The sequence below is a fragment of the Polypterus senegalus genome, chromosome 17 (genome assembly GCF_016835505.1).
Source record: "Polypterus senegalus isolate Bchr_013 chromosome 17, ASM1683550v1, whole genome shotgun sequence".
Classification (NCBI taxonomy): Eukaryota; Metazoa; Chordata; class Cladistia; order Polypteriformes; family Polypteridae; genus Polypterus; species Polypterus senegalus.
The window spans coordinates 22,982,912-23,009,687 of NC_053170.1; the positions used below are offsets into that span (position 1 = coordinate 22,982,912).

The 26,776-nt window shown below is 35.0% G+C and overlaps 1 protein-coding gene across 2 annotated transcripts in view; it reads right to left on the bottom strand.

Annotated features, from left to right (window-relative positions):
- Positions 1–12,982: 12,982 nt before the first annotated feature.
- The window catches only part of kdm1a (lysine (K)-specific demethylase 1a), a 35,191-nt gene continuing 21,397 nt past the window's right edge, over positions 12,983–26,776 (bottom strand). For both annotated transcript variants that reach the window (XM_039739677.1, XM_039739676.1), the window contains exons 13-21: positions 25,878–26,012; positions 23,456–23,529; positions 22,948–23,059; positions 21,849–21,981; positions 20,556–20,743; positions 18,766–18,880; positions 17,105–17,232; positions 15,218–15,364; positions 12,983–14,893 (exon numbers count right to left, since the gene is read on the bottom strand). In XM_039739677.1, coding sequence (XP_039595611.1) covers positions 14,708–14,893; positions 15,218–15,364; positions 17,105–17,232; positions 18,766–18,880; positions 20,556–20,743; positions 21,849–21,981; positions 22,948–23,059; positions 23,456–23,529; positions 25,878–26,012 — 1,218 coding nt within the window. In that variant the 3' untranslated portion in view covers positions 12,983–14,707. The remainder of the gene's footprint in view (positions 14,894–15,217; positions 15,365–17,104; positions 17,233–18,765; positions 18,881–20,555; positions 20,744–21,848; positions 21,982–22,947; positions 23,060–23,455; positions 23,530–25,877; positions 26,013–26,776) is intronic.

The following is a 26,776-nucleotide window of genomic DNA, read 5'->3' on the forward strand; positions in this document are numbered from 1 at the left end:
TTATAAATGTAAAAATCAGGCTGCTGTGCTTTTCTGAATGTAGAATAAAAGATCAACAATACCAGCTAATTAAATGAGCTCAGTGCTATCAGGTGTTGTCACTGATTAGGAATCTGGTTGGAACAAAAACCTGCAGCCACAGTGGGGTCCCCAGGACCGAGTTTGAGAACCCCTGCCTTTAGATATCTTCATTTCTAAGGTGTACACATCCTCACAGCCTGCAACAACCAACCAATGTTTTCTGGGCCATGTTGTGTTGGGAATGCTTTTGTCATAAAGTTATATTGATTTCTATCAAATTCCATTGGCTTTTGATAAGCATTGTGAACTCTTTGCCTGCTGCATTGGATGTCTTTGCAAAGTTATAAGGGTCTGTCGTGCATAACAATGAAAATATAAAAATGCTGGCTAACTCTACAAATGACACCGCTAAGTTTCAGAGACTTTGTTTTCTCTGATTCACAGAAGATCCTTATCTCAGTGCATGATTCTTCAAAGTCAATAGGTAAAACTGTACATTATTCTAAGACATTCACATCTATATTTATAAATGACACAAGAGAGTTAGTGACCAAACAATAGCTTTGTTATCTGTTATCCAGTAATGGAAAAATGGCAAGCGATGGAAGGGTTTACAAGCAGAAACCTGGGCCGCAAGCGATGAAACAGCAAAAGCAATGTAATGTAAGTACTCATGTACTTTAGTAACCTAAATCACAGCAAAAGTATTCAAACCTGTATAGGAACTGCCACCAATGACAAGTTTACAATATTCTGTTGGTTAATATTTGCAGATAATTCAGTAGAGGTTTAATATATTTAAACTCTCTAGGTCTCATGGTGTTAAACTAAAAAGCTGACACTGCACTACTAGAAATTTGGAAAATATGAGTGTGGTCCCTCAAGTGGCTGTAACAGCTTCTATTTATTTAATAAGGACACTGGCAAACCAGATATTGCTAAATAAAAATGAAACAGTTTAGGAGACTATTTTAAAATGTTAAAACACAAAACCAGAGCTTTGATTACTTACAGCATAGCCAGCAGCATGGAAAACAGAAAATCTGCCTAACAGATGGAATTTCTTAATGGAATGGGAATAATGAATGAATTGACTCAAGGCAGACAGTTGAATAACAGCATACATGTCTGAAAAATAAGATAAGTCTTTTGTGAAAAAAATATTGGGACAATGTTGGATGAGCCATGTAATTAATATTGATGTAGTGGTTAAACTGTAATTTCCTCTGTAAGTTTTTGGCAGGTTCCCACTGAAAAGATGGCTCAAGATCTTATAACCGAATTATTACTTTGGTGCATTGAAATGCCTAAGCTTGTTCATCAATGATCAGCAGCTTTAAAAGTCAGTTTAAAAAAAAAAAAAAAACTCTCCTGTCTGAGTGTTTTACATCTAAACTACTGTACCCAAAAGGCTACGCATACAGTATGTCATATTACCACACAAGATGGTCAACATCATGCAACTGAATTATTTGTTATTGTAAAGGAAAAAAAGTCAATGTAATTATTTAGAGATGGGTACCAGAAAAAAAAAAAAAAACGTTTACCAGTTCACTTTCTTGATTAAATTGTAACAATTCTATCTTGGTTTTCAGGTTTAAATTTTCACTTTTTAATTATCATTTCTAACACCCATTAGAAAAAAGGAACAGTTAATTAAACATTTTAAATTCTATTAAGTAGGAAAATAAATATTCTGTTGCCTACAGGATGTAAAAAATGTATTTACACAAGGGAGACCTAAACTGTAAGCATAATATAGCATATCCTTTTTTTTTAAAAAAATGTAAGTTGCACCTTTCCTGACTTTAACTAACTACCATATTTAAGGATGCATCTCTCAGTTCTTTCCTCCAGTTTCCAGAAAGATTGTAAACTTATTGCTACAGCTAATAATCAAACCAGGCAAATATTTTTCTAATCCAATTTGGATCGGGTGTGTGGGTAACTAACAAACATGAATACTTTCATCTCTCTGCATCATATTTTTCAGATAATATTTCATTTATCCTCACCTGTTGCATAATATGCAGGTGATAAGCTTTGCTGCGTCATAGGTCCTGGAGACTTGGCGTGATTCCTGGGCTAGTCACTATCAGTGTGTGGTTTGCACATTCTTTCCATGTGTCTGGCTGTCTTCTAGTCATTGGTTTTGTGATCAAGCATTGTTGATTGTTTCCTCTAGTGCGAGTCACTGTTTGCCCTGTCTGGGTTGGTTCCTATAGAGGAATATTTTAGATAAAATAAATAGGCCAATAAAACACAGTAATATTTGAGCATAAATTACTAAATGTGTAATGAAATATGTGTTTTTACTTGTTTTTATGGAATTATTTAAATATTTCTTCATTTACTTATTTAAGTGACACCTTACACAACATGTATTATGGCTTGAAATGGAAACTGCCATTTTCACAAAGTTTAAAGTTCTCTAGCAAGATTTTTTTTTTTTTTCCTCTCATTGGTGAATTGTCAGTAGAGGGGATGCTCACAGTCACAAATTTAAATACGCCTATGAGCCACAGGATTTCCAAAGCAAGTAAAGCACATGCTGAAGGCTGTGGCAGACTAAGGTGCAAAAAACAAAATGGTGGCCAGAATTACTGCACAAAGTAGCTAACCAGTCCAGAATTCATCATTCTCTCGTGAGTCAGCTGCTGATGTTTGTTGTCTGCCTTTAAACGTAGCACTTGATATCCAAAAATGTACATCCACTGCCATGCCAATCCACCAATCAAAATGTAGAACTCACTTACACTTTGACGGTTTTCATTTCAAGGGGTATTTCATGTTGCATGAGGTATCAGTGAAATAAACACATGAATAAATACATAAAGAAATAAGTAATAAAAAAAAAAACATACTTTATCACACATTTTACAACACTGGTCTGCAAAAAAAAAAAAAATTTGCTCCTTTTTAATTGTAGGTGTTCATTATAGATTTGAGGGTGTTGAATCCAAATCTGTTAACAAAATTGCTTGAATGCATCCAGTTTTTGAGAGAGAGTTTTAAAATGCAAAGGCAATATTTTAAAGAAAAAATGTAATATCTTTTAGTAGGAGTCATTTACTTGAACAAAATGATAAATTACACATATAATTGTTATAAAAAATAATTACTACTTACAAAATGTAGCCTTACACACAGTAGAAGGAATAACAAAAGTCCTCTAACAGACTTACTCACTGCTTTTTAAATTATATTTCATCCTCTAAAAATGTGTAAAACTAGTAACTTTTGTTGTCACAATAAAGGAAGACTGTATAATTTTTTTTTTTACCATTTGCTAACAATTTAATGGATTAACCTTACCATGCATATTTATGTAAAAGACATTTTAAACAGCGTTCTCTGTTCTGGGCAATAGAAAGGTGTCTTTTTTTAACCTTCTTAATATAAATTCCTAGCAATTTTAAAGAAATTGGAAAAGACGAAAAAAACGATTGTGCAGCAAATATTTGATTTTGGGTTGTTCCCTCCTTAACTAATGTTAAGAACATGAAAGACTGCCATTTGCCAGCTCTAAATATACTTTCAATTATATTAAAATACTTAATCCATAATTACGTTTTTCACTGACTCCCCCATCCCGCAGAAGCATTTTGGGTACAAAAATTCAAATTCCACTTTCAGAAATGGATTAAGCACCAAAATCCATGCATTTTTATTTTGCGTGGGAAGATTTTGGTGCAGACCAGTATTATTTATGCCCCATGTCATGTTTACTTATTTATTTATGCTCACATATCGCTGTTTTTATTTATTTATTGTCATGTTTCATAATACATTTATTTATTTGCGTACTTTTAATGTTGTCCAAAATATTCCTCGATAGATTCTTGCCTTGCATAAATAAGGTTATAGGCTTACGGAGTCATTACTGTGAAGTGTAAAGTTTAAATGTTATCTTACATGTCCTTTATCAGTGTGCAACATCTTCCTGGACTGCCTTTGATGATTTGCGGCCCTGAAAGGAACAAACTAGAAAATAAATTAACATAGTACTATAGAACAGCAGTTGTGTTTAATTCCGAACTCTCGCCATGTTCGATGTTTCTGGTTACCTGGATACGGCATACTAAATGACAAGTTCCGTATCTTCGCCTCTTCAACTTTAATCTAAATGGCAGCGTGTTAAAGGTCCATTGTTTACCGCTTTTTTCTTGCCCTGTTCAAACGAACCTCGCGTCTGGGTAACTTGGCAATACCGATTGGACAAACACGCCAGAGGGAGGGGAAAATCTGGGCGACTTTTATTTTTATATCCAGTTAGCAATCTGGTTGAATTTGAATGACACACACGTTCTCCAATCAGCGTAAGCACTTGTGAAACGGGGAGGATGTTTAATAACATGAAGGACAGTCCGAGCCAAATGTCTCTCTTTGTTAGGTAGCTCTTCTGCCTTAAGGTTGAAAGAAAAACTCTCTGGCTGAATTTGATTATTGAAATGTGTTGGCAATTTAAATTAACGGTGAATTATGTCTTTGACCTGTCAAAGCATGTGGAGTAAATGATCGAACTCTGCATCAACACACTGGGAACAGAAAAGCAGAGGGGATAATTTAGCAATAGGCTGCCAGTGGGGTGACCACAATTACAGTGTAGACATGAGTGCCAAACTCGGTTCCAGAGGTCTGCAGTTGCAGCAATTTTCTTTTGTTCCAATCAATTAGACGCCAGTTATTGTTGCTAATGAGGCATACGTTTTGGCTTGATTTTATTTCTCTTTAAGGCAGAGATAATACCTTCTTTTAATGTTAAACAAATCGATGCAGGTTTTAAATTCCCCCATTTTAACTATTTGCCGATTAGCAATGACATGGCAGTTGCAGTGAAAATAACCGTGAATAAGTTAACTGTGTCCTGTTTGCAGTTCTGTGAAAGGAAATGAGAGAGGGAAAAAAAAAGGAAGCACAAAGAAGAACCAAAGCCCAGAAAGTCCATAAAACATTTTGAAGATACTCTCAGAAAAGATACATCTTACAAATACAAGCACTAATAATATGCTTTCATCAAGAGGAATAATTGGCTTTAATTATGAAGTTGATTGGAATGAAAACCAGCCCTTTTAATAGCTAAATGTTACAACTCCAGCCTACAAAACACTAAGGTAAGAGACAATGTGTCAAATACTTAATCATATAAGCAGCTCCAGTAACAGTATGTTATGGCTTCAGTTGAGATGCAAAGATCAATGAGGCATCGCTTGCACTAGTGGGCTGATCACTCCAAATTTTGGGCACTTTTCAGCTTAAACCTCTACCATTCACAGTAAATGATTATTTAGTGAGACAGTAAAACCACAATTCCTGACACATTAAAATCTTCACGTACATCCATCCTTTTATAGACCTTGATAAAATTTTGGGATCTTGGAAAAGTGCAGCCCATCCAACTGTATTGGGCACTTATCACAAACATGCCAGTGAACAGCAATAGGGAGAGTAATTGTGCCCATGTCCCCATTTTATGCCACTTTTTAATGTAAAGCTTTGCTGGTCATCTACAGTGAGCCCAGGCCTCATTATATAATAAGCTGATGACTAGACTCAAAGATTTGTTCAGCAGGTAGTCACATTTACACTATGGTCACGTCAGGTTGATAATACTGTATCACTGAAGGATCAAGAATTACTTTAGTGCAAAACAAAAAAAAAAAAATGTGCCCATCGGGGATTAAGTTTTGCTTACATTTTTGTTGTCAAGCATTCCCAGGATCCACAACCATGTCAAAACACAGAAATACAGTCAGCGCATTAACATGCACAAGGAAGCAGGTCCACTTCAATATAGATATCAAGGGAAAAAAAAATCACAAATGATCGTTTAAAACACCAAGTTTCAAATGAATGCACGACTTGAAGGCATTGGTAGTGAATGACATTTTAATGTGTTCACTTAATGGCTAGAGAAAATGTTAATCTGAATTATAAGGATAAAAAAAAAAACACTGTAGGGAATGAGGCATTAAGGTTGTGGCTTTATGATTTGGCATAGGCATTAAAAGGTCATGTCGAGAGAAGCTTTAGCTTTTAGGATACACGAGGACTGAAAGTGGATCGCTTCTCGTATATCCCATCTATTTTGTGATAGTAATTCTTGTTTTCAAGTGTGAATTACAAAATTCAGTTCAAGCGAGTTTGCTCCAGGAGAACAGCTGTAAATTTATTAACATGAAAATGTTGCTTTGTATTGTGTTATATTTGAGCAATGAGATGTTTTTTAGTTTGTAATTCTGTGCCTCTGTTTATATTATTAGCAGCAATAAAGATGAAATAAACTCCATAAACACTAGTTCATAGAGTACACAATAATGCTTATTAGAAATTCTTTAATTTGTATACAGTATATAAAGAAATGTCTGTGTCCATGTGGAAGTAATATTAATGTTGGATCAAGTATTCGACAAAAAGCACCAATTCTGTGCCAAAAGCATTCCAACCTCCATTACTTATTCAATTACATTTTTCCTCCCACATTTTGAGATATATACGTATTTTTAATATAATTAGGATGTGAACTCTTTATGATGTAAATATGAAGTCTTATTTTATGTCTGACTAATACCAGGACATCTTTTTTCTTTTGTTATGTTTCAATACTGGTTATTTTTAATTTCCATTTGTTACCAAAGTTTTAAAATAATCAATTACTCCTGGGGAGTCACAGAGCATGTAGTCGTATGTTTTACAAAGCATTGTTTGGTTATTTGGACAACATAAGAGAGTCTTTACTGACTATGCACTCTAAGAAAGATGACATATATTTTAGTGTTCCATGATGTATTTTTTAACAGAAATGCACACATCAAATTGCTTTACACATGAGCAGACTGGACGGGTGCACTCAAGTATCTGTTAAATTATAGTGGCTGTTTTGTAGCAGGCAGCGATTAGGCACCATCTACGTAACAGGAATAGACTGAAGTGTTCATCAAGCTGCTAAAAACGTTGAGCTTTGCTTCAATTGTCTTCCTAATTAAGTGTTTGTTATTGAAAGCATCCGTTCAGATTATCATCAGCAACATTTGGTAGGTAGAAAAACTATGGCTTGCAGTTTTGCACTTTAACAGACTTTGTGAGACATCTGTTAGTAAAGTACACTGGATACAGCAGGATGCTCATAAAATATTTTACACAAAACAATTGTGCACGTTTGACTTTGGATCCTGCATGCAGCTATCATAATCCTGCTGCCAAAATGTACAGCAATATGTACTCAATAAAATTAAATTAGTAACAGCTACCTGGTTTTGTCTTCTTGATGTGGAATGTTGCGTTTTTGCCTTTTTTCTTTTTCTGCTGTTTTGTGACACTAAAATGACATATGTTCATTCAAAGCCAACATGCTGCTGGGATATAAAAGTAAAAATGGAGTACCTGGAAAAATACTTGTGGGCAAGGAGATCTCCAGAAAGACAGTGGTAAGGCTTCCGATATTGAGAGGCTGCCTTCTTTAAGGGAAAGTGAAATGTTAAATTATCATTACAGGTATACTACCAGACATTGTGTTTTTGATAGAAATTGTTTTTATCAAGGAACCACTCAATTCATTACTAGTGTTTTTACTATTACTGGATAAAATGGCTGATTTCCATGCATCCATTATCCAACCCGCTATATCTTAACTACAGGGTCATGGGGGTCTGCTGGAGCCAATCCCAGCCAACACAGGGTGCAAGGCAGGAAACAAACTGCAGGCAGGGTGCCAGCCCACCCTAGGGCACGCACACGCACACACACACCAAGCACACACTAGGGACAAATTTTAGGATCGCCAATACACCTAACCTGCATGTCTTTGGGCTGTGGGAGGAAACCCATGCAGACACACGGAGGACCCAGGAAGTGAACTCAGGTTTCCTAACTGAGAGGCAGCAGCGCTATCCACTGCGCCACCGTGCCACCCCAAAATGGCTGATTTTTAATTTATTATTCACATTTGACTACAAAGCAGCCATTCCTTCAGTGATCTAATGATCAACTTCCTTAGGTTATTTTTAAAATTAAAAATTCTCATGAGTTACTAGAGGAACCTTTAATTGCATAAGCACTACTAAAACCTGTTATTCTGCTCACTTGAGGAATGCCAGTACCTTGTAACCCAAGTGGAGCTCTAAATTCAAAACTGGGCCCAAATGAAACGGCTTTCTCGTGAAACAAAATTATTTTTTTTTTGCACAATGAAGTTGCTCCATGCACCAGATAGCCCAGAAACAAGATTTCATACAAAAGTGTCGATTACTATGTTGACATGCTGGCCTAAGAGGCAGATTTTCAAAGAAAAAACCTTATTTGAAACTAATTATTTAAAAAAATAAAGTGAAAATGGCAAAAGAGCAAAGACATTGGACAGAAGTTGACTGAGCAATTGTATTATTGTCAGAAATCTGGAGTCATCTTTTCTCTGTTGCAGAACACACAGATATTTGGCATGTGTTATAGGGAAGAAGCCACCTGAGGACCTGTAAGGCATTGTTTCTCACACTGCACGCACTGATGTCCTTATCCTCTTATGTGGTTGTGCATCTGGGCCTTCCCCCTTCTTTTTCTGTCTTGGTTAGACCCAGTTTGCCATCTTTTCTCAGGACAGTAGTGGACACCTTTGTATAAAGTCGCCAATTTCCTGGCAATCTAGCGCATATAATAACCTTCATTCTGAAAAAAAAAAACACTGACATTAAAAGTCACTTCATCTGGGCTATTTCTGAACCCAGAACTCAACTTTAGGAATGCAAGTGCCTTGCAAAGAATAAGCGCTTTGAATAATGTAACAGGTGTCCACAGTGTTAACGCAATTACAAAGGTTTCTCTAATATCAATTAGCATGACTGATTAAGGATAAGCTAAGGGAGCTGACCATTAAAACACTGAAAATAGGGCTTTACAGTCACATGTGACTAACAAATTAAAAACCTATCATTTCAAACATTAAGTCATTAGAAACACTGGGAATATATTGGCTGGATTTTAAAATCAATTTAATGTAAAAAAAAAAAAAAGTCCCAATTGCTATCATAAACATGTCTGGGTGTGTCCAGACTTTTGACTGGTAGTGTATGTACATTTCCAGAAGATGAAGCTCTCAGTCTGTTTTTTCTGTAGCAAGGACCTATATTTAAATATAAAAAACTAGGAAGGAGCTTCAAAAGTAGATATTTCTGGGCATGCTGCTGCTGCATGTTATTTGGCTCTTATATTGTGGCATGCGAGTTGTGTTTTTGCTTATTCAACATTAAGTTGAGTCTGTATGATGAGACCACTAGACTTAGCCAAAGGGGACATCTTGTCCCCACTCCTGCTCATGATTTTCATGTTCAGGATGTAAAGGTATCCAAGGGTTTTCAACAAGTGAGGATAGGAATGATCTTGAGATTAATTAAAAAAGTGGTGAAGCAGCAGCTCAGACAAAGGTGTCCGACAAATTTGTGAAATTACCGGTCACTCTATATCCCCATCCTCATCCGTACCCACAAATTGTAATTAGTGTCTGAAAGAATGAGACAAATGGTGGTCCTGTATACAGCTGTTGGCTCATCTCTGTGATGGACTGAGGACCTCAGTAATATACTATTGGATCTTTTAGAGTAGAACTACTGCTTCCTAGGACGAAGAAGAGCCAAAGAAGGTGGTTTGGGCATTTAGTTAGGATGCCCCCACAAGAGGTTTAAAAGGCACGGGTTACTGTGAGATTATATAGAATTATATCTCTCAGATGGCCTAACAGTGTCTGGGAATCCTCCAAGACGTGCTGAAAGAAGTTGCTGAAGATACAACAGCCTGGTCAGACCAGCTCAGCATGTTGCTGCTGCAACCCTCTACAGCAAAAGTGGAATGAAAATAATGATGAGGTTCATTATCCCGGAGTACACATAAAATGCAGTTGCAGCAGAAACGTAATAACTAAGAAATGGACAGGTTCCTTTTTCTCTTACTATAATGCAGGAGCACATTATCCGGTAGAAACAATTATCATAAAACTTCGAGAAAGGAATGTACAACAGCAGCAATGTAAAAAAAAATAGCTGGATCCCAATAATCTGCAGGTTGCACTAGTTAGTGCACCGGCCCCCATGGCTATTGGTATAAGAACCTGGATTTAGAACCAAACCCAGTTGCTGTCAGTATGGATTTTACACATTCTCACTGTGGTTTGCATGGGTTTTGTCCAAGTACTCTGGCTTCCTGTATTTTCTCCAAAGACATGCACAGATATATATTTTCCTTGGCACGATATCATGTTGGTCTAATCCAAGACCTTACTCAAACTGGGCATGTCTTAACACTACAAGATTACTAGGAGTATACAGCATAATGAACATGAATTATTTTACAGTTGTATTTGAACTTAAATCTGCCCTTCTGATGTGGTGGAAAGATAACATTTCCCCCACCCTCATGCACACGCACACATACATACATGTATACATAATAAACAGCTTAGACATTTCTTAATATTACTCTGCAGTACAATATAACAAATAAGCTAAAGTAATACTGTAATTACTAGCCACAGTAAAGCAGTGGTTATAGCTTTTGGAAGACTTTAATGTCAGCTCCCACTATAACTCTGCAGGTGTCCTGCTTTTAAGAAATGGAATTATAAGACTGCTGACTAGACTTGATCAAAAAAGACTCCAGATGAGTTTCATATTAAAGAATACATCACAGAAATCTAAGAATAGAGAACAACCATATGATCCGAGCTCCGACTTTATGTATATTGGCACTGAAACTCACTTTCCACACACATTTCATTCTATCCTTGTGTAATGTAACAGAAACATACGATCGTTTGTCCCTGTTAAATACTTGTTTTAAGCAACAGTAAGAAAGCAGGAGATAAGATTTGTTTTTGTGTGCTTCAACAGCATTACTTTTACTTTTGCACAGTCTTGGTTACATCCATGTCAGACACGTGGAATTGAATAGTGAAAAACATGACTTCTTCTATTCTTCCCACCACAAAGGCATCAATGATGTTGGCTGATGACCGATGGAAGAGCACGTTAATATTCAGGTTTGTCCAACAGTGAAATAGCCAGCAAACGATGGAGATGGGATGCCACATGGTGGTAAAGTTGGAAGGTTCACAACACCTGTACCAAAGTATCAAAGAGAGGTAGGCCTAGTGGAGTGTTTCTTAAACTACGAGACACCACACAATCGTGTGGTAGAAAGAGTGAAGTCTGTCCAAGCGTTATCATACAATCTGAGACAGTGTAGTATAATAAAATATAATAAGTATTGCCACCTTCCATCTCACAACCAGTGAAATAATCAAACTGAAAAGCCTGATGGCAAAGACGTGCATAAGAATGAGGGAGAGAGGAGGAAATGACAGACGAGTTTGTGGAGTGAAGGGACCACAGCATGAGTTTGAATTGGCAAGATGAAAATAGCAGGTGCGGCACAAGGATGTGACGACTTTCAGGGCTTTACAAGTTGTAAATCAGTAGAGTGAGGGTATAGTGTATGTAGTGCCATGGCAGTGTTTTATATTAAATGGAAATTTCAGTGGTAATGGACAACTGGTTAGTGCAACTGAAGTGCAAAGGATGAATTTATATTAGGTTTATTATGTCTTGCTCAGGAAGAATTCATTCTTGTTGCACTATTTTAAAGCAGTCCGATAAATATCAATCTACTGGTAGTATGAAAGACATGTTTGTTAGGCCACTCAGAACAGTTAGAACACCAGAAAATATCAAAACTGTGAGACAAACAGTAGACATTCAGCATGATATTTGTCCGAGTAGAGTATGTATTTGTGTGTATTCACCCTGTGACGGGATGGCATTCTATCCAAAGATTGTGCCTGCCTTGCACCCTATGGTTGCTGTGATAGGCTCCAGCTGCTCCATAACCCTGCTCTGACTAAGCAGATTTAAAATATGGATGCAACAAGTATTGCTTTAACAATATGTTAGTCTCCCACCTTCCCTTTTTAGTAATAGTCATGCGAGAAAACATACTTGAAACGAAACAAAAACTTTTTTTTTCAATTTTTATCGGATGGCCATTTATATTTCTCTCTTTATGACTTAGTTGCCACTATGATAATAATCCTCTTCTTGGGTCCCAGTATGGTAATGATTTTCTAATTTGGGTCCTCAGATTAAAAAATTTAAGAACCCCTGGAGCAGGATATTAAGATTTCAAGGTGCAGCACAGCTTGTAAGTAAGGACACTAGAACAACTAGCCATTCGGAAGGCACTTTAACAACAGATAAAAAACATTCTGAGCTCAATGGCTGCCTCTTATTATGTACAAAGGTTTATGAGAATAAAGAACATGACAGTGTGTACGTTGGATACTTAAAATCGAGTGTTATGTGACCCCAGTGAAGCTATCCTTGTAGGCAGCTGTTACTTGACTTGAGGTGATCCCTCGCCCTGTGTCATGGTTTTAAAAGTAAAAAGATGCACAACTACTTATAATGTGAGCAGAGAACTTGGCTCTATTCTGTCGATCTGTAGTATGTATAAGAAGGTAACGGAGGGTGGTCATCAGTTGTGGTTGCACTAGGCACTGAAATGGAGATGGCATTGGGAAGAGGGCCTGGGGATCCACCACTTTTGAGTTTTTTTTTTTTTAATTATTGCAGTCTCTAATGTTTTCTATAATGTTATCTTCTTAACAGTTTAACACCTGCAAGTCCACACTCTATTAGGAAATGTTTTCACAAATTAAGAACAGAGATGCTCTTGCTGTCACAAAATTCAACTCAACCAACAAAACTTCACAGTAAAATCCTCTAAGAAGGATTTTTTTTTTTTTTAACTGATCATGAACTTAACATTTCCACTAACACAATCTTGCTTTTTCTATTGTAATCAATTTCTATCATTAGTGCATTCACACTGAAAAAGATTACGGTAAACTCCCAGTGGCATAACAAAAGCACAAAGGACAAAAGAGAGCAGTGAAAAATGAGTACAGGGACAAATGAACAAATGATGGCAGTTGTTAACCCCTTGGGGGTTAGTTTTATTTAATGGAAAGTTTTTTTTTTCCTTTTTTAAGTAACAGTAATGAAATATATATGTAGCACAACAAAACATAACACAAATGAAGAGGGACTACAAACACATGTACAGTGAATAAAAGGGTATTTGACTGTGTAATCCTTCACATTATGTTTAAAAGCAGCATTCACTGATGAATTTCAGGCTGCAGCTTAGCTGGATATATATTGATTTGGATGTAGGAATGGACAATATGGCCAATAACCCATACCAGGTTTCAGTAGATACTGTCATAAATGTATACGAATGCACTTTTCATACTAAAATGCTTTTTGTTAAACAGATAACACATATATTAATAATTAAATTATGCACACATGTGCACCTCTTTATCCATCAAACTCCCAATAATGATCTGCTACTCACAAGAATTCAATAGCAAGTACTTTTTTTGTACCTCTATTTCTGCTCAAACCAGAAAGTGCTGGGAAATATCCTTACAGAGCAATATCCTTACAGGGGTATGCTAACATATTGCAAATTAATATCATTACCTCAAACAGGCAATCAAAGGTTTTTTTGTTTTTATATATCTTTGCTTCCACTACTGGTAAGGTCCAATAGTTTATTCCAGATTCTCATGACATTCTGTAAAGAAATGTTTCCTGGTTTATGTCTTAAATAAACTTCCCCAGTTTCCATTTGTGTAAAAACAGCAGCAAAATTAGAGCTATTTGAGAAAGAGAAACAGTAACCAAATTACAAATACAAAACCCTATTTATTTGTATACTAAATTAAATTTCATATTAAAAAATATGCAATGAACAAACAATAAAAATACAATAAAAAAAATCAATAACAAAAAAAATACAAAAACATAAAAAGTAAAAATACTCAACATACAAATACCATACATCTTTTCCCAGTCAGCATTATATGCTTAACAAAGTAGTCATTTTCCAACACTACTAACTGATCCAGGTTGGAAGTCTGTATACCTGTGCTTAAACTCCGGACATAGTTTATCGTTTTTCCTTAAGGAAACTTAATTGACACATTGATAAGAAGGAATATTGCTGAAGCCACTGTAATAACCTCTAATCCACCCTCCATCTAAGAAAAATCTGGAGTTCATTACTACTATTTTAATAGACCTAGCAATTCCTACCCATTATAATTGAACTGAACTAACCAGTTCTCAACATCATAACTACTGAATGCTAGTAATCAGAATGAAAGGCAGGTATTTACATGTCTCCTGATTTTACTCAGTAGACACATTTAATACTTACATATGATACTGCATATTAAGGTCAAAGCTTTATTAGATTTTTACCCTCTATTTCAATCTGTGGCTAAAAAAGGATAAGGGAATTAATTTCTATATATTTATTTATCCAAATGCACAGATCAGTCACTCAAGAGTTTTGTAGACTCATTAAAAAAATACTCAACATCATTTTAAGCAAGTCTCATTGAATGGACTGCATTGCTGTTTTTTTCATCGAGTATATCGCTAAAAAGGCAAAACAGATTTACTGGAGGGTGTGTCATATGGATTCCTTTCCCAGTAACACTTTCTCAGGATGAAATGCAAGAGAAAAAAAAAAACAACATGATTGACTGTATTATATTTGGGAAACAGCAGATGACTCGCTCATGTAGTGGGTAACATACAATTAATTATCTATTCAATACCAACTAATAAAAACTCTACATTCCAGCAGATGGCTGTGGATTAACCCCAGGTGTTGTCTGACGTGGAAGGGTATACATTGCTCCCAAAAACTGATCTGCAATGCGACCTGCCTCCCTCAATCCGCTCAGCAAGGCTCCATGAACAGTTGCTGGATAATTACGAATAGTGTGCTCACCAGCAAAGAAGAGGCGAGGTATTGGCTATGGAAGAAAACAATAGGATAATTAATAGTCATCAAACAAGCAATGTATATTTAAAACATCTTGCATAAAAATACACATTTTAAATTTATTTATTTTATCTATATAACCCGAGTATTTTCATGCTGTTTATCGAAGCACAACTTATAAAGAAGAGTAATAAATTCCTAACCGTGAAATGTGTTTTTCTTAACAAATGTCTAAACTATATACGGATTTGAAGCCAACAGATGAAAGGGAATCAAGGGCTTATGTATGCTGAATAGACTCAAAATATCTGATGGCCAAATTTTTTTGACCCGTTACTTTCATAATGTGGATTACCTGTGATGCTCCTGGAATAGCAGGTCCTGGAGTTATTGGCTGTGCCATTAAATCATAATCATTTCCAGATGACCCTGCAGCTACATAAGAGTATGAACCTCTGGCCCATGGATCAGCACGCCATCTTGTTACTACTGTCTCCTTAGGCTGCAAAAACACACATATATGCATAGGAAATGTGAACATTTCAAGCATTTATTCATAAATTGCAAAAAAACCTTATTCCACATCAATGATTTTATTAGGTGAACTTAAACTTTTCTCAGTGAAAGAGTAATAGTCTTGAATATTAGATACTTCAAAGAAGGAAAAACACATGACAGGGTCCAACTGACAGCACTAACTCTTAAGTTAACATGAGATATCTATCTATATATATATATATATATATCTATATATATATATATATATATATATATATATATATATATAGAGATATATAGATATAGAGATCTATATATCTCTATATATATATATATATATCTCTATATATATCTCTATATATATATATATATATATATATATATCTCTATATCCATCCATTGTCGCGGATGCCAGGGACAACGACCTTGCCGGGACGCCTTGGAGGACCGGAAATGGGTGTGTGCCCATCTGGGATCATGTGGGGTCCGCCTTCCTGGTTGCTTTGGAAGCCCCACCCTGTAGGGGCCTGTGGTCACCGCCAGGAGGCACCCCAATGCCTTGGGAACTTGTGACCTCAGCACTTCCGCCACACCAGGAAGTGCTGGGGGGAAGATTTAGATGGATACCCGGAGAACTGCCAGCACTTCCGCCACGCTGGGGCAAGGCCAACAAGGGAATGGCGGGAACCACCTAGAGCTCATCCGGGAGCGTATAAAAGGGGCTGTCTCCCTTCATTCAGGGCTGGAGTCGGGTGGAAGCAGGACAAGGCACATGAGGAGTGTGGAGGAGGCCCGAAGAGAGGCATTTGTGAGGCCAGGACTGTGTGTAGGGGTTTGTGCACATTGAACTGGGTCTGAGTGACCATTATTTGTAAATATTGTATATAATAAATATGTTTGGTGGTGAAGAACAACATCTCTCTCTCTCTCTCTCAGTTGTCAGTTAAATATATCATATAGGAGACACACAGTGATATTGTGAAATGAAGTTTATTGGATTTACAGAAAGTGTGCAATAATTGTTCAAACAAAATCAAAGTCAAAGAAACAATTTCTGCCCTTAAACCTAGCAAGGTCTTGTTAAATAAGAGAAAGCAATAAATTGTGCAAATGTCTAGGGAGTGCTCATGCCAGAGAGTCTATACCTAAAACAGTTATAATATTTGCAGTTCAAGGAAAATATGTCTATTTATTTACTTATTTTACTGAGAAAAACAGGTTGTGGAAATCTACTACAAAGATGTACCACTATCTCCATTCTTAACTCCTGTTCATACATCAATAGCATTAATGTTGAACATTTTAATTCAAATTATAGACAAAATCTGGCCTAGTATCTAAATACTAAGTAAGGCTTTACCAATTATAATACAGCTCCAGAAAATTCAGAAAGTGAATGGAAATGCTGTTGTTATCATTAAGCTGGTCCTGGAATGCCAGGACATCAAACCAATTGAAGAAATTCTTTATTACAATATGGGTTTTCATGGACATTAATTGAGTACACAGTTGCATAATTCTTAAATATTGTTGTTCTTTATACTTCTTCCTACATCTAGAGTATAAATGTTTTTACTGAAAAAGGTCAAATAATGCCCTTTCCATGAATAAAATTGATAAAAGTAACAAACAAAATTAAAAACATGCTCACTGTTCTTAACTTTAAAATGTTTTTGGTTCTAATCTTGAACTAAGGTAGGCTACCCCACACAATAATTATTTTTCATTATTCCAAACTACATACCTGAGGTACTGCACTGCTACCAAAAATACCTTTCAGGATAGCAAGGCAGCGCCCAACAATGACATCATCACTAATGTTCTCCATTATACCAGCTGCCTCCCCAGCCATTAGAGCCAACAGAACTGGAGCTAGGAAATAAGAGAAAAAAAAATTTAATAAATAAACAAAGAACATAAAAAAGGATTTGAACAGAAAAAAAAAAGAATCCAGATCATAGATTCAGACCATCCTAGAAAGTACTGGCATAAATCAATGGTACATGTTAATAAAGTCAAGAATCCTTGCAAAACACTACCCAGAAGTTTGAAGGTATCATTATCAGAAATGTTCTAACTGTGTAAATTTGAATAATACTAGACACTGGTCAAAAAAAAAAAATAATAAAAAAAAAAAACACAAAGCGTCAATAGTAGTAGTACTAGCAGCAGTTGCAGTTGTAGTATTGTTGTGTATACCGAGTATAGTGAAATTCTTACTTGCATTTTTACCCAGTATTTTGGTGGTAACAGTACACTAACACTGATGTGAGAGAACCAATCAGAGAGCCTAACATCCATGAAAGACAACAACAAACTTAAAATCGTTTTGTTCAAGTTTGATTCTATATTTAAGCGTCAGGAGATTGGATGGATTCTAAAATAAACTGAACTACGTTCATTTAAGCCAAGAAGGAAATTTCTGAGCCTGAATTACCACCAGACCCAGTGTTTGTCATTCATTTAACAGTCACAGTTTTCAACCAAGAATATGAGTGGCATTCTCAAGATGCAGTGAAACTGTGGTGAACTGAGCAATGCACAGAACTACTTTGGAGGAAAATGAGCTCTAAGACTGTTAATCACTTAGTTTAGCTTGTTTTCAGTTTTCCATTCGTAACAGTGATTACGTCTCAAATGACTCTCTTGAATATATCATCCAAGAAATAAAACTGAACAAAATATCAATCAGTCATTGCTGTTCACTGACCCGCTGTGGCATAGGTTGCTGCAAAGCTTTTAAAGCACTTTTATCCCCTTGCGCTAAGAGAGCCACCATATTCTCTCTTCCCCCATTATATTTATTATGGATTAGTTCTTTGCTAATATACTTCAATTATCACAAAAAATGACAAGCTGCAACTTGTGGAAGGCTTTGTATTTTGACTGAGCTCACAGGCCTGTTTTAAAACTTATTGAGAAATTTTAGCCAACCACAATCAATATGGGCTCTGCATCACTATGCAACATGTTCAACACCATCTACACTTCTTGTTCCAACAAGTTCTAAATGTTCTGAAAACAAGTAACGAGCAACTCACTATTAGGTCAGTGCTTCTAATAAAGTGGCCGATAGCTGTAAAAAAAGCACCACAGGTGGCATATCTGTTGTACAGCATAAATGTCTGGTCAGCACAAAACAAAATATTCACCATTAACCACTAAAAATATTATAGGGATAACTTAGTTTCCTTTTTTGTGTGAGCTTACATCATAAATATTTAATTAGAGCAGCACAATAGAAGTTTATTGCTTGGCAAGTCTAGGCTCAAAAAAAAAAACAAAAAAAAAAAACCAATATCACGTAGTAACTTAAACATGAATATGGAATATTACATCTGAAAAGGCATTAGAAGTTTAGGGACAGTACGAACTTTATTTCTTCATGCAATAAAAATTGTTTACCTTTGTATAAATTCCAAAAAAGGAAAAGCTCCCCTCGGCTTGCTGTTGTGCTTCCTACATGACCAAAAAGATTTACACTGGGGTCCCAGAAGACACGATCAAAACAAAGCACCACCTTAAAATGACAACATGATTAAAAATTTCAGTTATCAAAAAAGGCATATTTCAATCAAGACTGAAGAATCAACTGAAAGCACTGGATGGATATCACTATATTAAATCTGGTTTATTGAAGAGCACATCTTGTTTATTGATTATACTTTCTGAAAATGATAGACACAGCAAAAAGGACAAACAGCCACTTGACAGACTTAACCTGGTAGATGATATTCTAAGGCTGTAATCTGGATGTACAGAATGGAAACTCAAGCTCTCTCTAGTGGCAGAGCCTGTGTACTGACATAATCTTGCATAATACTGCACCATTTTTCTTCTGCAGCCTTATTACCCAAAATAATGCAGCATAGTGAGGTCTGCAGTATTTTTCCCCCACCAGGAGGAGGGATTTACAGATAATTCTGAAAGGCATAAATAAACTTGGAAACTCTCAGCAAATTATAACCGATATTACCAAAGAGCAAAGAATATAAATAAAAAGTGATAAAATCTTTTTGATAAAGTTTTTAATAATTATAAACCAAAAGTGGTATGTTGTTAAAAAATGATTTTGCAAAACTCAATATCTCAGAGTGTTATAAAAGCTGACTGCACATTTTGTTTTGTTTTTCAAATACATTGCTCAAAATTTCAAATACAATTTTTCTTATAACGCATCTGTAAAACATGCACTTTAATTGTTTATACATGTTTAATGAGAGGCCACTTGATTAGGTATATCTACCTACTACTGTAAGAGTCTTTCCTTTATTTCCACTCAGAAGAGTATGAATTAATTTGGAAGTTAACTCAACAAGCTATCGAAAGTGAAGTTCTGGAGTATTTAATGTCCTTACAAGTATTGCAGGTGAGAATCTCTACGCAAAATATTTTGTTCCATTTTATTCCACTAGAATATGAGAACCAAGGACACTAAACGCGTTACATTAAATATACCCAATTAATGCAATGAAAATACAAATGATACCATTTAACTGCTACCACTGGTGTGTACTATCAACACCTAGCAGGATAGATCAATGAGATTTCTGTCATATTCAGGTTTTCCCATTAACATGAACAGCTTGAACAGGATTTCCTTACATCAGCAAACGTTTGCCACTAGCAGCAGTTAAACTCAGTAGGGTTACTGACTATCATGCCAGATCCAAGACACACGTCTAGTGCTAAACAAATTTCAAACACATATGCTTTTAGACTTTCCAAATTATTAGTAAATTGGATTTACTGGTTTTAAATTGTATTGCCTGCACATCTGATGCTGTTATTGACTGAGCAATCAATTAAAAAGGAAGGCCAAATGCTTATATTAATTAATGACATATCAAATTACTCAAAAACTTTGCCATACTGGTAGGTAAGAATATTTTAATGATTATTTTACAGTACTACTATTTTACTACAGACACAGATGTAAAAGGTATTTAGATCTACACAACTGAAGAAACAAGGAAAAAAATGTATTCACGAGACAGCATTGCACACATCTGTAAGAACGATGATTCACGTTTCTATTGTTTGAAAACAACTTTGTTGCTCAGAATGGTGCTACAATCCTTAATTTTTGATTGAAAAAGTAGATGAATGAATAAATATTCTGAATTATTGAGCTTCTATGGTTTGATTTTGTCCCTTTAGTCCCAAGATATCAGAGGAGAGAATGTTTGACTTACTTTATTAAGGTTTCCAAAGCCCATTCTCTGAATTGCTGATGTTTTCCATTCAGGTAAAGGTGGGACAAACTGCACAGCTGGTGGCTGTTGTTTCATGACACCAAGAGGGAGTGTACAAAGAACAGCATCACATTTATAAATAAAGGTCTGGCTAGTAGACCTGGTATTAACAGCAATGACTTCACATCCTGAAATCAAAAGGAAAAAAAGTAAATAGTGGAAAATAGTCCAGATTAATATTTTTGCATTTCACAACAATCCCTTAGCAAATATTTGCATTACTGCACTTTACAATAGCGTCTTGTCAATGTACAATTACAAATGATACCTCACATATACTTTACAAATTCAGCTGCTTCTGTTGAAATATCATCTAGCCTTATAGGCCACATGCATTATTAACTAACAACGTTTAAGATTTTATGTCTTTCAATATTTCATTTGAGATTTATTTTACCTAAGAAATAATGCCAATTTAAACTTTAATAGAAAGAGTACAGTGTAATTTGCCCTGACAGACTTTAAATAGTACATTTTCCATTTACTGATTAAAGGATTATTTGAGGATACCAATTTAATAATTCTACCATCAGCATTATATTTCAGAATGTGCTAATTTTGGTTATGTTTTTACTACATGGACTCAGATTTATAATAAAGCATATTTTATTCATATAAGCAGGTTTAAAGTATGAGCACTAATACATATAACTGATGTAAACATAATTTAAAAGAAAAAAAAATATGCAAGTGACTACCCAATAAATGTCCTTTTCGTTCTTTAGTGTAGATTGTTGACACAGGATGTTTATTTGTAAGTAGTTGGCCTGGAAGTATCTAATTAAAGAATGCATTTCCAAATATTCTTTCCACAACCAATAAAAAAAAGAAATCTGCACAGTATATTTTCATTCCTGTTTTTGGAAAACAGACACTGAAAATATGCAAAAAATGCTTAAAATATTTTTTAGTGTAGGAGTAGATAAGTTGACTAAGAATACTTGTAAAAAAAAAAAAAATCAACTTCAGCATTGATAAGATTGTACTGCTTGTGGACTGTTTTTAAGAAACTGTTAACACAGGCTGCTCACTTCAGTCTTATACAACAAATGTACATTTTCCATATTTATCAGACCTGATGTATATGTCGAAAATAATTGCGAACATAGAGGTGGGATAAAGAAGACCAAACCCATTTCTGATGTCACATGTCCAAAAGCTTAATTTGAAATACTGTTAACAATTGTTGACACAGTTTACTTATTAGCACATTATAAACTTACACACACTAACCTGAGGGAATGTAACGCACTTGACGTACAGCTGTGTTCAGTTTTATGTCAAGACCCTCTGCCAAAGCTACAGGAACACAAGAATACCCATTTCGAACAGTCAGATGGCTGCCAGTAAATTCAAAGTCATCATCCTTAAATAATGGAAACACAGTGCATATGTCAAAGAGGCCATGGTGAAAAATACTAAACAGCAGACAAAATTATATAAAAAATAAAGTACTTTTTCACATGCAATGTTTTTGTGTTCCTTCAAAATAATATTTTAAAATGACACTTATTCATTCCAAAATAACATTTCCTCAAGTTAAATCCTTCAATTTATCATTCATGCATAATTTAATAAGCTGCAAACGCACAAGCAACAATGTTTATGTCCATTGACACTTTTGTCAGACACATATTTCAGAAAATGAAACAAGGAATTAAAAGTCGGCACATACACAATATCAAAATTTCAGTTTAAAGTGACACTATTTTCCCTGAAGAAATGTAGTCTTGATCTTTTATATGCTTGATTTTGTGTTGTTTATCTAAGTTTTATAATGCCACGTTTTATCCAGAAGGTGTATATACTTTTATAATGTGCAGATGAAGATCTCATTAGTGATAAAATACATTTTATTATTATAATACAGTCTACACCCCTGTCAGCAGGACCTTTAGAAGACCTTTGCGTGCACACTTAACTTAGGAATTAGAGTTTAAACACAAAGGGCCACCTTAATTAAAAATGACTAGTCAACTTTGTGCCCACATATTAGTTGCCACGACCAAATTCAATGCATTGAGATATAAAAAAAAAAATTCCTAAGATATTCTTTAAATATACAATCTCAGAACAGCATATAATATAAAATGCTTGTTGAACACAATTAAGCAGAAGTCATTGAAATATGCTGTAGATTTATGTGTATACTACACACCTGCAAACCCCTACTGAAAATGTTTAAAAGCGGCTCTAATGAGCATTAACACTTAAGAGGATGAGAATTTCTTATTATGTTGATCAGTTTTCAATGTATTTGATATATATAACTCCATTTATTCAGGTTAGCTGTATACAAATAAAAAAAAGAAACACTTCCAGTGCAACTTACCTGGTCCCAGTGTTTTAAGGAGAGCGTTGAAAGTGGAGTTGCATTAGCAAACTCAAGATTAGCAAAATGCCAGTCTAATATTTGTCTGTCTCGTGATGATAGATAAACATCACTGCTCAAACAAAGAACAAAATATCTTTTACAAATTAAGAAAGCAAATAATACAAAAATGTTGAAACTATTGAACTGAATGAAAGAGCTACAAATTACATGCATTACATTAAAACATGCACAAAAGTGACATTAATATTGCATTAAAAATACACTCAAAGTATTATGTTAAATATTCACTAGTATATAAACAATGTGCAATAAGACTACAAATCACTTATAATCTGCAGCAGAAAAATGAGACCAGACAAAACAAAGGTATCTGATAAAGAATAAAGGAAAATTATTCATTACCACTCATAAAATGAAAATTACTAGAATACACATCTTATTGTTTCCAGTATATTTTTTGCACAAAAGTATATAAAAGAAATGTAATTAATTATTTCCAGAATACCTTGGTGGATTAGCTTCAAGTTCTTGCAGCTTCTCTTCCAGCTTTACCTGTGCCTCTGCCAATTCATCATATTCCTGTCAGTGTACAACAAAATGAAGCTTTAGTAATCTGCACAATGTGACACTATTTTAACGAGTACTGTCTTTCTCTATTTAACTCTTTAACAACGTATATAAAAACTCTTATTTTGTTACATACAGTATATAACAGACTGTAGACACTATTCACAAATAAATCATTCATTTACCCATCCATCCATTTCCAAGCATATGATTGATCCCACTATAGTCACAAGGACCCAGTGCCTATTCTGGCAGCATCAAATTCATATTTTTCAAAGTTTGACTTATCTGGACATTTTTCAATGTTCAAAGCCAGAAAAGTGTACCATGGCTACTGACGTATTATAAACACTATATGAGCAATTGAGCTCAGGGGAGGATGATAGTGGACTTGATTATGTAGATTTAGTTTCACGCAAAGGTAAAACACAATACTGTAGTGTGAGATACAACGGTAAAACAAAAAAATTGCTGCCAAGATATATTTATTAATTTTTTAGGGAAACATGTAATTCCATAGCTTGTAATTCCCAATGTGGTTGCAGGCAAAACATCTGGGGAGTTACGACACATCTTTATTTCACTGACTTTTCTATCATTCTTTCACTTTGTTCAAGTTCTCATACACTATTGATAAAACCTATATTACACAGCAATAAAAAAAAACGGAGCATATATTCTCTACATTATCATTATCAAGCAAAAATGAATCAAAATGAATAAGATCATACATTAAGATCAAATCCTGCTTCAGACCCTATCGCTGGTAAAACTTAGTGGGTAGAATATGGTACTACATTTCCTTTTACCTTAAAATACACTTTCATACACATAATGCAAGAAAGTGTAAGATTATAGGATTTGTTTCATCACATTTTTGAAAAGTTCTGAAAATGGAATAGTGGTTTAGTTATTAGCTCGAAATAAGAGGGCCTCCAATATTTCAAGGCTTATTCAATTTCAAGTCAAATTTCAAAAGATTAATCTTACAAATAAAACATGCTTCTGGGATTTGTTTATTAAAAGTAATAAGCTAGACGTGCACATACAGTACATTATCACCAAAGCCTCCTTTGACTTGTTTAATCACACCAGTGTAAATTTTTATTCACACGAGTGGGTCAAGTTAATTCTCCCAAATAATGGTAGGTCTTCAACTGAGAGATCACTGGGTATTGTTTACTTTGCTAACTTGTGCTTCTGATTCTGCAATTTACTGATACATTCTTGGGATAACCACAAGGTGAAAAGGGACCTAAAGACAGCACCTATTCGCAGTAGTTGAAACTACCCTAAACTGGTGTTAAACTGATGTGTGTTCATCATTGGAGCCAGGCTTCCATTCATATAACTTTGGAGCAAACCGCTTTCTGCCAGCCACCAAGCAAGTAATATCATTGCTTCTGAAGTCATACCAGCATATTCAGAAGCAGCTATAATGACTATAAGTACAACCAGTCAGTTTAATTAGTTTGTATCACCCTTTCAGAGTTAATGACCATTTTCTGACTCATTTTCTTACTTTGTCTTGATGGTTGGTTATGTTGTCTGATACAGACGGCATGTTTATATTAAATGTATTTAATTCTGTTTCATATTTAATGCTATTTATTAATTTCTTTACTTCTATTGCTTTGTTGAACAACTGTGTAGCATTTTGCTGTAGCATGTTGCTGGATCAGTGAGACTAAGACTAAATAGATTTCAGTGAACTCTGTGATGTACACAATGGACAAAAACATATGAAAAAAACAGACTATTTAGTAATGTAAACTGTTCAACTACATACAAAACTGCAGGAACTGTATAGTATGACTAACGACACACATAACAAAACAATCTTTTTTGAAAATGACACACTGTACTTTACCCACCCAGCCATACGTAACTAGATTTAGTCACTGTACATAATTTGCCTGGGTATTGTATAGGAAGCTTGTTTTTCTTCCATATCGCAATAATCATCATATAAAGTTTATATGTCTGATGTATGTGCATGGATGTATTTTGCATTCATTTGATAGCATATCTGGTTGGCTCCTGTCTTACACCTCATGCAAATAAGCTCATGTTCCCTGTAATAAATAAGTAGGGCTACAAACTAGATGAATGCATATATAATCAGAATGCCACATGAGCATTTCTTTACTAGGATTACACCTGAAAATAGTGTTTTCTTCTTAACTTTCTGTGAAACATGGAATACGTTATTTTTTGACAAGTAGTATCCATCTTTTACATTAAAATCTTGCTCTTCTATTAGTTAAATTCTGCAATTGTACAGAAGTAATGAAAATGATAATTAAAGCATTAGCTTTATTTAGTTGTCACCAAAATTCCAAGGATCTTGTTGAACTTGCCTTGCAAAGAGCTGTAAGGTCCCTGTGTTTGCTCTTAACAAGAAATTCAGCAGTGATATCTCGGGGTGGCTTCACTTCAGATGCCTCTTTATACTGCTGATGAAGTTCTCTCACTTTCTCTTTAGTTGCCACCATCTATAAAATAAATATACAATTACCAGCTTTAGCGCCTTCTAGGACTTAATAAAAGATGCATTTTTACTATAAATGTGATATTGTGATAAATTTTAATGACACATTTTAAGAGCATTAACAAAAGGAATTAAATTAAGAAAAATGTAATACTTTTTCCTGTTGTGTATAACTATTTTATTAAATACAATTCAGAACAAATTGCAGATTAAACAAAACATTTACAGGTAAAATTCCGTTACAACAGATATCTTTACAACAAAATTTTCATTACAACAAAGTATTTTTATGGGCCCGACAGTTTCCCCATATGACACGAGTCAATAGAAATCTTGTTACTACGAAATACATTCAGCAGATACTTTCATTACAACGAAGTGCCCAAAAGACCGTGAAATGCCTGAATGAATCACCCACAGAGCAGTTAGTTCTGTGGTCGCAGCTCAGTTGTGCACAACGATCCCCAAACAGAAACGCTGTAAAAAATAAAAAATAAATTCTTTCTTCGAACTTTCCTCATACTGTTTTTTTGCCGTTTTTGTTTTCTGTGGTTTTCAGCGATACCTTTTGCTTATTGCTCGTCAACATTTGAAAAACATCCATTGGAATTTAACTCATTGTCACCCTCCTATAGCAATGGCAGACACGAAAAAACGACAACAGTTCATATTAGAGAGAAAAAAAACTTTACATTTTTGTAGCTTTCGATTCCTGCAAAAAGAAAAAAGATGTTGCCAGTGAATTCAGAATTTCACCATCGACACTGT